Source organism: Amblyomma americanum, chromosome 10 (assembly GCF_052857255.1).
Source record: "Amblyomma americanum isolate KBUSLIRL-KWMA chromosome 10, ASM5285725v1, whole genome shotgun sequence".
NCBI lineage: Eukaryota > Metazoa > Arthropoda > Arachnida > Ixodida > Ixodidae > Amblyomma > Amblyomma americanum.
Genome location: NC_135506.1, coordinates 6,830,533 through 6,843,765, shown reverse-complemented (window position 1 = coordinate 6,843,765; position 13,233 = coordinate 6,830,533). Strand labels below are relative to the sequence as shown.

Below are 13,233 nucleotides of genomic sequence, written 5' to 3'. Positions count from 1 at the left end.
GTGAAGCCAAAGTAGTCCATTCTAAAGAACAGAACCGTACAAGGAATGGTGGCCTGAGACATGTTTCCCTTGCAGCTTTCCGTTCAACAATTGACCTCTTTCTTGAAAAGAAGTGTACTAGAAAAAGCGCAGGACACTGCGTCGCGTCACTGTTGTGCTTGAGGCTCGTTCCTCCCGGAGCTTCACTAGCTCGCATAGGCCTTCATTTTGTCACTATGATTTTTACTAAAGCCTTTAGTCCTCATAGCTGCAACACATTGCAGCAGCGAAAGCTCTTATATTAAAGACAGTGGTTTTTGAATCCCAAGGTGGAGGGTGGCACTGCTGGAGACGAAGCCACCTGAGCATTCTGCATTGAATGGCTGGCAATTGTCTGTCAAAGCGCGATAATCACAGGTAGTCCTGACTGCCCACGGATCGTCTCAGTGACGTTCCTGGCCTTCCTCACAGTGGGTACGAGAGCAAAAGACAGACTGCAGAGTCGATTTCTGGGGAAACAGCCGAACCGTCCCATTTCAAGCGTTAAGTGCCCGTTCACCGGTGCACCACAAGTCAACTACAGCTACACGTTGCAGTCTTGAGCTTTAATGTGCTTTCTTTCCAATGCGGTCGACTCAACAGCCACGTTTCACTGTCCCTAACGCTACATTTTCGTGACACAGCATTATTCTACCTTTCCGTTCAGTTTATTCATGGTGTGGGGCTAGCTTTTCGCATAGAGATCGCTAAGTGTTGCCACTCATGGCCGAGTGGCACATCTTCACTGTTGCTAAGAATGTACTGAGCAGTAAAGCATTCCATCTGACCTCTTTCTTCACCACTGAACATAAAAGGACCCATGAGACTAATTCTTCAGCATGTGCCATTATTCCCTTTCCAGTGTGTTTCATTTATTTCGTCGGTGATTTTGCAATTAATTACCTTATAACCTTGACGCTAATTCAAGTAGGTGCGACGAACCGGTCCAACCTAAACGGCGTTCAACCTCATTTCAATGTCTATCATGCTCAGCTGTAGCTCGCCCCAGTTATTGCTGCGTGTTGAGTACTGTGGATGCGAAAAGCAAGACCGAATACAGAGCCACGTGAATGAGCAATACTCAAGGTTCAGGATCAAATTCGGCATGTCGTCTGCTTGCCTTCTTTTCCTGTTTCAACCGACTTAAATATTCGGGCAGTGTGTACCATATTTCGGACGTATTAGCAGCAGTATGAACGAAGTCTACTGACGTTCCCATTAGGAACGACGGGCGGTGTGAGTTTTGAAGCTGCTTCCAGCCAGGTATAGCTTTAAAGAATGCATCAAAGCATTGTTCCGCTGCACAATTTTGTGCACCGGATTTTGAGCACCGGTGGATGCATTGGAGGGTGCGCCACCTGTGGCTACGTGGTCCAGCTTGATTGGAAAGTTCGGGCACTCAAGAAGCAGGGTATGCGGTACTATAAGGCTATTAACAGCATAACTTAGTAGTACAAACTATTATCAACATGTCCGTTCGATAATACACTACAATGTGTACATGTAAGTGACCACACGTCTGTGGCCGTTAAATTAATGTCTGCCGCAAGTTCGTCCAACGAGGGATACGACAGTCTAACTTTCGCTCCTGGCCGTGGCACTGCAGGTTCGGCTCCATGTTCGACGTGAGGCCCGGCTTCTACCCGCTGACGGCGCTGGAGCGCAAATCGGTGCACGGCTCCATGAGCGTGCTAAACGGACCCCCTCCACCTCCCCCAGCCATGCTGGCACCCGGGCCCCCGCCCCCACCGCTGCCCATGGGTCCACCGCCGTTTCTGCCGCCTCCGCACCTCATGCCGCCCATGATGCGGCCGCGGCCCTACGTGTACCCGGCCGAGCCGCTGCCCACCAGGGACCCGTACCGCTCCAAGACACCCGTCCTGCAGGGGCCCAAGATGGAGCAGGACTACTACTCCGTGGACCAGGTGCGTGGTCCAGGTGCCGCACTGCGCGCGGCAGGCTCCGTGGTGGCTGCATAGGGCGACCCCATCGCATTTCCCTGATGCCCGGTGTATCGATAGAGTACAGACAACTATGATATCGTAGAGCATGGAGGAAGTAAAGATGGCGTAGTTATAATACACAAGAGTCCATGGGGCTTCCTTTCTAATGCGCCCATATGTCCTCAGAATACTTCGTTTTGCATGCTGATGTCCATCTTATACTTTCCCTTAATGATGGTGCACCAGGACTCTCTATAAACCTTCAAATATTTAGAACGCGTTTGGACATCGCGAAGAGGCAGCTAGGCTTTATCATGGACTGAGGTATCGTGGTGCTGACCTGTTCACTCCAGCCCGGGAGCGGAGACCGGTGCCACTATCCGGAATGCGGCGACGCATCTTGAGGCTGCCACAGAATTTGGAAAGGCTTTACTGTGACGCCTTGAGGGTCGTTTAATACGACACGAAATGATTAATACGACCCCACTGCGCGCAAGTGCTTATATTCCTAAGGTTCACAACACTAGCGGCACGGCCGGTGGCGATGGTGTGCTTGGCCAAGTACTCCTAGCGCAGCAGGGCCTCCCAGTCCTCCCAGGTCTTGAGGAACTGTAGGCCCCGCGGTGGGAAGGAGGGGGGGAGGTCCGCCGGGCAGAGGGAGAGAATGTGGACGGAAGAAGCAAAGGGTTCAAGGCACAGGATGCAGGCAGGAGTGGGGAAGGAAGGATGATAGTGGGAGAGGGTAGCTTTTGAGGGGAGAGTGTGTGTCAGTATTCTACGCCACATTCTTGCGTGTTTGTTGTACAGGGAGCGTCATGGTGGGGGATAGACCTGGCACGAGGCTCTATAGGCCTGCGTCAGCTCACTGAATGAGTGCATGCGCGCCTTCGTGAATCCCTGATCAGAGGCGGTGTAAGGAACCTCGGGCTAAAAGCTTGGCGGCCTCGTTTCCGGGAACTCCGAAGTGCGCAGGCACCCATATCAGCTGCACTTGGCGGAGTGAGGATGCAACCGGCAAGCATGGTATGCCAAAAGCAGGAACATGAACTCGGCCTCGCGCAAAATTTAGAATCGCAGTTTTAGAGTCTGATAAAATGTATCACGCTTCCGTGCGGGCTGTCGCGCCGCGGTGGCTTCGTGGTTAGAGCGCTCGGCTGCTGATCCGGAGTTTCCGGGTTCGAACCCGACCGCGGCGGCTGCGTTTTTATGGAGGAAAAACGCTAAGGCGCCCATGTGCTGTGCGATGTCAGTGCACGTTAAAGATCCCCAGGTGGTCGAAATTATTCCGGAGCCCTCCACTACGGCACCTCTTTCTTCCTTTCTTCTTTCACTCCCTCCTTTATCCCTTCCCATACGGTGCGGTTCAGGTGTCCAACGATCTATGAGACAGATACTGCGCCATTTCCTTTCCCCAAAAACCAATTATTATTATTATTATTATTATTATTATTATTATTATTATTATTATTAGTATTATTATGTCCACCCATAAGGAAATTGAAAATTGGTTTTTAAGGAAAGGAAATGGCGCAGTATCTGTCTCACATATCTCGGTGGACACCTGAACCGCGCCATAAGGGAAGGGATAGAGGAGGGAGTGACGGGAAGGGATCAAGGAGGGAGTGAAAGAAGAAAGGAAGAAAGAGGCGCAGTAGTAGAGGGCTCCGGAATAATTTCGACCACCTGGAATCTTTTTGTCTTTGCGTTTCGTCTCCATCGAAACGCTGCCGCCGCGGTCGGGATCGGAGCCCTAATATCGATAGAGTGTCTGAATGGGCTCTGCGGCGCTGCTCATGGGGATAGGTGCATTTTTCTTGGGGGCGGCTTGACGAGCAGCTCCTGATGAAGGGGTCGAGGGATGGAGAGGTAGGTTGGGTCGCTGGCCGGTATTCTGATTTCGGAAGAGTCGAGGGTATAGTGACGTGTGGAGGTTTGTGTGAGAGTGATGTATTGGCACGAACTGTAGAGAATGTCCGCAGTTCAGTCGTTGACGTCCTGATAGAGATTGACGAGAAGTTTGTTAGGCATTGATCCGAAAAGGGACAACCGTCCTTCGGTTGGAGAAAAAAAAGAGAGTACGGCGCCTAATGTCGCCCGACACACACAAAAGAGATACAGTATGGCGACATCAGTTGCCCAACACACAAAAGATACAGTACAGAGATTTAAAAAGATGTTTATTAGGCGAAAAACAAACCAGGGACTATCGTCCTCATTGTAACACCTGTGGTGTGCCCAGATGCACACTTTGCACTATCTTTGGGACTGTCCTACTCCACGGGCAGTACCCCCCATCCCCAATCCCACTCATTCTGCCTGGGGGGCTGCATTACGGACCGCTCAGCCCGCCGGCCAGAAATGGCTGGTGGATCGGGCCTTATGTGAGGCACAAGTCTGCGGACTCCTGGACCAGTAGGAGACCACCCTGGAAGACTTTTTCTTTCACTTTCCTTCTAATAAAAGTTGTTTCCATCCATCCATTCAACCAACCCTCAAGAGAACAAATAAATGCAATAATGTGGCTTCCGTACAGAGATGCACCAACTACAGAACGTCGAGAGTTCATACAATAACTAGCAGCGAATCCTTTCTGGCAACTCCACGGCATTCTCCAGAACACGCGTTAGTGTATAGGGTTCGTGTTTTACACACTTTATAGGTTCTTTTCCGCTTAGCGTCGACAGCAATAATAATAATAATTGGTTTTGGGGGGAAAGGAAATGGCGCAGTATCTGTCTCATATATCGTTGGACACCTGAACCGCGCCGTAAGGGAAGGGCAAAGGAGGGAGTGAAAGAAGAAAGGAGGAGAGAGGTGCCGCAGTGGAGGGCTCCGGAATAATTTCGACCACCTGGGGATCTTTAACGTGCACTGACATCGCACAGCACACGGGCGCCTTAGCGTTTTTCCTCCATAAAAACGCAGCCGCCGCGGTCGGGTTCGAACCCGGGAACTCGGGACCAGTAGTCGAGCGCCCTAACCACTGCGCCACCGCGGCGGGGCACAGTAATAAAGCCGCGAAATAAGGTTTTGATCGAAGACGACCATACATTTTTTAGCTCAACGTAACACGCAGAGGAATAGAAAAATATAATCAAGCACTACCGGTGTGGTCTTCTCACTGAAGGCTTCGACTAAGAGAGCTGTGGCCTCTGTTTACACCCACTTCGGTGCATGAGGCGTCGGAGGAGAACGCTGTTAAGAAAGGAAAGTGGTGCTGTCGCAGCCAAATTCATGGTTGAAAAAGAACTCGGTTTTGAGGAAAAGAGAATGGCGCAGTAACTGTCTCACTTCTCGGTGGACACATCAACCACGCCGTGAGGGAAGGGAGTGAAAGAAGAAAGAAAGAAAGAGGTGCCCTGTGGCGCCGTGAAGGTAGGCATGAAGAGGGAGGGAAAGAAGAAGTGAGAAAGAAGTAACATGAACTCACATGGTACAGCACACGTGATTATTTATCTAAATGAAAGGCGCGGTAACTGTCTCATGCCACGGTGGACACCTCAATCGTGCCGTGAGGGAAGAGTGAAATAGGAAACAGAGGCGCGCGCCGAAGTGGAGGGCCGCGGAATAATTTCGACCCCTTGGGGATCTTTAACGTCCACTGCCGCCGCACAGCACACTGGCGCATTTTGAGTTTCGCCTCCATCGAAACGCGGCCGCCGTGGTGAGGTTCGAATCCGGGTACTCCGGCTCAAAGCACACATCTTCCGTCGCGGTGTGGACCCGCCGCGGTGGCTCAGTGGTGAGCGCTCGGCTACTGATCCGGATTGCCCGGGTTCGAACCCGACCGCGGCGGCTGCGTTAATTGCAATGGAGGCGAAACGCTAAGGCGCCTGTGTGCTGTGCGATGTCAGCGCACGTAAAAGATCCTTTCACTCTTTCACTGCGATCTCGCCTCCGCTTTATCATTCCCCTGCTGCGTGGGCTTCTATTCGCTGGAGACCTTGTGGAGGGCGTAGGTTGGTTGGTTGCGGGTCGATGTTGCTTCTGGAGGGTGAATGTATTTGTGTACCACGGTACCTGTATGCCGTGGAAGCCTATACCATATAGTTATTCAATGATTTCATCAAAAATAAATCTAAGGACGATTACGATACTCCCTAATGCGACATTTCAACATTGCTCTCTAGGCGTTTTGATTTTGCGCTATACTGAGGTAAAGAATTGGAGAAATGCGCGCATGTATGTGCAGTTACAAATCACTTTTTAATTTCCATGGACGCACTTTCTTCAAGTAACACTGCTCTCCTACTCTTTAGTTGTCAAGAAGGAGGGTTTGTGGCCGGAGGAAAGAATGGAGATACGTTCAACCTGCTGGTGCACCAGCGCCTGGCTCATATGCAGACGGTTAATACTAGGAAAACAACGCAGTGGGTGGCGCGGCCGAGGCGGACAAGCTATCATGTGCAGATCGTTTCACAGCACCGCCCGCCAACGGAGCGGAGCGTGGCGCGACTGCGAGGAGGCAGCGCGTGGGTGCGCGTGCCGCCGCAGACAAACCTGCCCTCCCCGAGCTACCCTACCTCCGCACATGCAGTGGTGACCAGTCAGTCAGACAAACTATATTTAAAAAAAGGAGGTGAGTTGAGAAGAGCCGGGGGTGGCTGCCTAGTCCGGCATACCACTAGCTGCAGCTGCAGCTCGAGCCCGGCTGGCCAGGCCACGTTGGGCCGTAAGGTCAGCGCAGTTGAGTAGAGCAGGTAATAATAATAATAATTGGTTTGGGGGAAAGGAAATGGCGCAGTATCTGTCTCATATATCGTTGGACACCTGAACCGCGCCGTAAGGGAAGGGATAAGGGAGGGAGGAAAAGAAGAAAGGGAGAGGTGCCGTAGTGGAGAACTCCGGAATAATTTCGACCACCTGGGGAGCTTTAACGTGCACTGACATCGCACAGCACACGGGCGCCTTAGCGTTTTGCCTCCATAAAAACGCAGCCGCCGCGGTCGGGTTCGAACCCGGGAACTCCGGATCAGTAGCCGAGCGCCCTAACCACTGAGCCACCGCGGCGGGTGCAGAGCAGCTTCCCACGCCTCCTTTGATATGTTGGCGATTGGGGTAGCATTGGGGCTGGAGGGACAAGCCCATACGATGTGATAGGTATCAGCCTGCTCAGCATCGCAGAGCGGGCAGGTACCGTCTATGTTGGGATGTAATGGTGATGGACGGCGGCGCATCGCTCTGTCGCCATCTATGAGCGAGCGGCGGTACTTTCGTTCGCTCGGCACAACAGGTCGCGCTCGCGCTCTCCTCGCTCTCTTCTCCCCTTGCTCCCCTCGCACTCGGTTACACCGACGGCGACTCGGCCCATCCCACGAGCGGGCGCATGAGAGCTGCGCTCTGAAATCAACGGGTACGTACATAGTTGGCGAAGAAGAAGACGGGACACAACAAAGGAACACACACGACATCTACAGAGCGCTCTGTACATGTCGTGTGTTCCTTTGTTGTGTACCGTCTTCTTCGCGCAAGCACGTACCCGTTCAAAGATGAACCAACTCGTCCAAACAAGAGCATTACTTGATCTGAACTGGTGCTGAGCGTCGCTTTCCTATGTAAAATTTCTCGCTCCTGTAAAGGAAACTGTGCTGCCTACGCTATAATATGCTAGTTTATTACAGCTGACACCTTATAACTAAAAGGGGCAGTGAAGGTGGGAAATGTAGCGAAGCGGGGAAAATGAAATGGGGAAAAAGGTAGGATGAGAGGGAATGCAGAGGCCGCTTTCCCCCGTGTGTTAACCGGGGAAGCTGCTGACGGTAATTTAAACCGAATGTTTCCAGCTTATGTGTGTGGGGATCCGGAGTGTGGGAACAAACCAAACGTCATCAGATTCAGATGCCCTCCAAAGACTCGTTAATGGCGCAAGCTGTTGTAGGTCGTCTGTTAAACGTAAACTCTTAGGCAGTCCTACCCGCCGCGGTGGCTCAGTGGTTAGGGCGCACGGCTACTGATCCGGAGTTTCCGGGTTCGAACCCGATCGCGGCGGCTGCGTTTTTATGGAGGCAAAACGCTAAGGCGCCCGTGTGCTGTGCGATGTCAGTGCACGTTAAAGATACCCAGGTGGTTGAAATTATTCAGGAGCCCTCCACTACGGCACCTCTCTCTTCCTTTCTTCTTTCACTCCCTCCTTTATCCCTTCCCTTACGGCGCGGTTCAGGTGTCCAACGATATGTGAGACAGATAGTGCACCATTTCCTTTCACCAAAACCAATTATTATTATTATTATTATTATTATTATTATTATTATTATTATTATTAGGCAGTCCTCGGTGGAACGTTTGGGTGCGTCAACATTTTCTGTTGCTGCTGATTATGTTGTAGATGATGCCTATATATGCGGAATTGTTCCTTCTCTGCTTTACATTCATAGATCGCTGGGAATCCTCATGCAACTCCTGATGCAGTGATGCAGCAATTAAGCGATGTGCCACTGTCTCGGCAGGTGGCGGTTGCAAACACAGACACCGGTGGCGCTTGTGACACCCAGTTTCCTCAGAATCCGATGGGCATGTTGTGACGACATGACAAGGTCACGGCACTTAGTCACGTGTGACGGGGCCCTTCTTACAATGCTAACGGATTAAAAGAAATGTAGCTGGCGGCGCACTCCAGGAGACAAGCAGGGCAGTCTGCCCGCGCTTAGAAAAAAAAAACTTCTCCGCCAACACTGCCTCAGTGTTCGGCTTTAGAGCGTTAGCCACGGGAACTTCGAGTGCTTACATCGGTGTGCTGAGAAAACGTTAAGACCAAATCCAAACAGCCGCGGATGTTTCCTTTCCGGAAACATCCCTTCTAAGACACAAGCAGCCTCATCTAAGGCATGGATTTTGCACTACTATTGCGATTTACAGCCATCTTTGATATAACTGGTATACTTCCTCGTTATATCAGTAGATAAAATTTATAAACGTGCGCATCACAGCACGATGAATTGTTCGGAACTACCCGGAATCCCCTGCGACAAACGGTTCGGCCGTAATGGCTCTCTGAAGGTCCTTGGAATTCACGGTTTGCGGACGGAAAGGTCGTCATTGCGAATCCCGCACATATTTAGGGTTTCATCTCAGTGAGCAATTTTATCGTCAGGAACATGCCAAGTCGTTTTATACTAATTCGAATGTTCTGCGTCAAACGAGTGGCCCTCAAATTTTATGAAAATGGTTGTCCCGGGGGGATCCCAGTTCGATGGCCGCTACAATGGCACATGTATACAACGGATCGAAAGCATAGGTATCAATTGTGGCGCTGCGCGCCCACTGTTGCTGTGTGATATAGTGTGGTCATGTGGTTATTTTTTGGTCAATTTTTGACCTTCATTGCAGAGAGACGCGTCCTTGACAAACATTAGTAAAAGCTAATGCTCTTAAAAAAATTGGCAGTGGCTTAACTTGTTAACCCTGGTATTCAGCGAAAAGCAAGCACGCTTGTTAAGCGTCTGGGGCTCGTAAATGGCAGCTCTCCGCTACACGCTCGCGACAGCCGTTCTATATATATATATATATATATATACCCACAAGACCACGTGGTCATGACGTGGTATCGCATGGTCTTACGACACCTCCATCGGATGTCATCACGTGGCTTCACATCACCCCATTGGATGTTCTTAAAGTCAGAGGTCCACCCAAAGGTCAGGGGTCAAGGGTTCGACATCATAACTGTAGCACATATGGTCATACACATTGCTATCCTTGGTTGGTGTGAAGGTCGTTCAAGGTTGTTGTGCTGCCTACCCTAAGACTGCTTTACCTAGCGTAGTGAAGCTTTTCGCTTCAAAAGTCACAAAAGAGGTACCGTAATAGTCGAAGAAGTGCGCTGCGTGAGTTTCTCCCGCTTTCGCTTTGCGAGGTGGGGAAAACTGCGAGGTTTTTGCATTTCACCCCTGGGCGAACCTCAGCAGCCAAGTAAGCGCGGCCTTTGCAAAAACACGAACATAAAAGTGGGCTGGCCGTAATGACACGTTTCATATGAGCGGAGCACATAAGATTACGCGAATATCAAGTCTACATGGCATACAAATCATATGAAAACTCTTATTCTTTCTGTACATTCCGCGTGTGGTTTCCATATGTTTTAGGTGTAGTCTCTACTTGATTTCAGTATTCACAAATTGAAAACATTATTCCTATGACAAAAAAAAAATCCCCGAGCAATAAAAGCTACATTCAAAGTAGCTTGATTAGGCCCGGAGAACTTTACATGGGAACATGCAGCATGCCGCAATAAAAAAAAAACCCGGCTAAAGCTGCATAAGCGACATAACTGCAATGCATAATAAATAGAAAACGCGCAAACCATTTTTTTTACAAATAAAATCAAATTGAAGTCAGATAGTAAGAAAAATACAGAACATCAATATCAAAAGCCCAGAACACAATAGGACTGAGCATTTGTAAATTAAAATAAGCCAGCAATTAAATAAACGTTATTTATGAAATGACACAGATAGCAATGCGGAATTTGGTGCTTAGAGCTGCGATCCACTGAAGAGGGTACAAAGTACAGAATACCTGATATTCAAAAGAAAAAAAAACTGTCATTCTCCATATCGCAGAACATTTCGCAACGAGTCATTTTTTTAATACCGGTATTTTCACATCACCGTTCATTTCAATTCGGTGTATTAGGAACCAAAAACTTGATCAAATTGGCTTCCTTCAATTTATGAACCTGAGCTACTGTTCATTTCATCTTTTTTTACGCGTGTCCAATCTGACACGCGCAGAATTACAGCAACCGTCGTACGGAACATTTTACTGCGCGCAGGCCAGAGTAGAGTGAATCGTGACGCATAAATTTTAAAAGTTGTCCCCAAAAAGTGATCGTTATGTGTTGCTGTTTTCCTTTTTACGGCAGGTTTGCTGCAAGGGTCACCTCATTGTGCTGTGGATCATCTTGGCGGTGGTCACGATAGGCGTGATCCTGGGCATAATCCTCGGAGTCACGGTCACCTAAGCGCGAGCCTCCAGCACACGACGACGCAGGCAGGCCAACAGAGGAAAGAATTTCAGGGACACCCGGTTAATCGTGTAGCGGACTTCACCGAGTGTGCCTCCGGTGTCGTACCAAAGTGGTGGTATACAGTTCAAAGCGACGACTGGTTGGCACCGCGCCTTATATTCCTGTACCTTTTTTTTTCTTTTTGACGACGTACTTTCTCGGATACAGCGTATTTCCTGATGCTGCGGACAGAGTCCCGGCTTGCGTACACGATGTGATAATTTGACATCTCAGCATTCTCTCTTTCCTGCTGAGCGCGGAAAGGACATTTCTTGTGACGTCACTATAAAATAGCATGCTACAACGCAGACAATGCCACTGGCTGTGCTTGAGAACAAAAAAAAAAGGCATCGCAAGGTTTCACATTCCCTTATCATAAAGTATGGCCACTCATGCCCAGGTCGCCAACGCTATGTTGTGTGGTGCGCTCCGTCAGTGCACGTTTTGCTGCTCAAACTGGTTCCGAAACTTTGTTAGATGCCGGATTCGGTGCTTCCCCTGGATGCATCAAGAGTTCTTGTTATCACTGCCCATTGTGCAGGGAACCCTGCGGAATAATCCGTGGTTATACCCTCCCCAGTTTATTATGCACGACAATTCCGAGGGTGTACGTTTTGCCACAGGTCACACTGCCCATCGATAAGATCCTTTTTATTTGTGCTAACAAGAGTGATTGCACTGTATTTAATACCAGCAATTACGAAACAGATTCTCTCCCCTTCGCTGGCTGTTGATCGAGAGAGTACGATAGGCCCGTATCATAGAGCAATCCAGTAGCAATAGCAAGAGAGTTATTTGTCGAGAGGCAGATTTGGTTGATGTCACGTGACGGTCGTGGCAAATGTGTCGTAAAATTCATTCACCAAGTCACTTGCAGACAGTCGAGGAGCGAAGAGCTTTCATTTCCGGCATTAACGAATGCAGTCGCTTCCGAAGGCAGTAGCTTTTCTGCCGAGTCCATGCAATATATAGTTCGCAAGGGTTCAGCTGGCTGCCGAGAAAAACCGGGAAAGTGTTTTATAGTGACACCCACCAGCCGCCCCCACCTCCTTTTTTTTAATCAATGTACAGAGCACAACACAATGTTAAACTCATACTTTGGCTTGGAACACCTCATCCATCTAGAGTGTGAAGAGGGTTCATATGCAGATTCCTGATTGTTATCATTCGAAACGGCTGCTCTTAACGCTGTTATCAGTAGTTCTCAGTTAACTTGCTGCTTTCAGAAGCTGCCACATTTTGCATACAGTCCTTGTGCATACAAGCCTTAAGCACTTCCGGAGTGTTCAGGCTACACCGAATGCCTTGTATTCATTGGGCTGGCCAGGCCGCTGGAGATAAGCTTGCGTTAGACAACAACTGCTCAAGGATGTCGTCCGACTTTACAAAGAGTGCCCGAAAACACTTGACGTCATAGAAGCAGATGACTCTGTGCGGATGGTCTCTGACTTGTGTCATTGTCCGGGCACCTTTCCGCGAGATTGTTCAGGGAGCAACGGAACTTCCCAGTGCCTTAATTTCGCGTCCTTTTACGCGGATTGGGTGCCGGAAAGTGTGTCACCATGAATATCGAGAAAGAGCTGTGTATCGTTAACATAATATTATTAATATATGTGTTGAACATTAAAGCTTACATCCTTTCAAGTACTGTACGTTGTTCTTTCACAGTTATGTTGTTGCCTCTTATGAAGAACTCCCACATTCTTCCCCTGCCCTTTCCACCTCTGGCGAAGAACAGCCCTACTACTCCGGGAGCCACGTGGTCCATTTTATTCACGCCGGTCTGGATCACGCGATCTAGGTCACGTGACGTATGGAGTCACGTGACTCCAAGCTGCACCAGATCTTTGCAGGTTCAGTCCATGCGGAGGCTGCATTTATTTTAACGACGACATCTGTGTGAGGGAGCTTTTTCAAAGAATTGTGGTGCAGTCGCAACGAAACTGTTCAGTGACACCGCCCCTAACTGCTGAATCTCATCAAGTTTGCGATGGCCTTTTAGTGCGAAAGCACTATTGGCCTCCTATCTTGGAAAATACAGGTGTGTGGTGAAGCCTCTGAAGTTAGCTACGTGCTGCGGGAAATGGCGAGAAATAAATGAGAGTCTGAATGAGGGTGACCATGGCCAACCTCGAGAAATAGAACAAATATTGCCGCTATTGCGTTTTGAACCAGCGGCGACGCGAACAGATGAGCTTCGCTCTCCACTGTATACGAGAGCACATATGCTATCGTCGCCGTCGGTCACGCCTCGTGTTAAACTGCAAG

At 49.5% G+C, this 13,233-nt stretch overlaps 1 protein-coding gene across 1 annotated transcript in view; it reads left to right on the top strand.

Moving 5' to 3' along the window:
* The window catches only part of LOC144106393 (uncharacterized), a 50,591-nt gene extending 37,984 nt beyond the window's left edge, over window positions 1-12,607 (top strand). Inside the window, exons 5-6 of the mRNA XM_077639191.1 lie at window positions 1,625-1,943; window positions 10,822-12,607. Of these exons, the coding sequence (XP_077495317.1) occupies window positions 1,625-1,943; window positions 10,822-10,920 (418 nt within the window). The 3' untranslated portion in view covers window positions 10,921-12,607. The remainder of the gene's footprint in view (window positions 1-1,624; window positions 1,944-10,821) is intronic.
* Window positions 12,608-13,233: the final 626 nt, after the last annotated feature.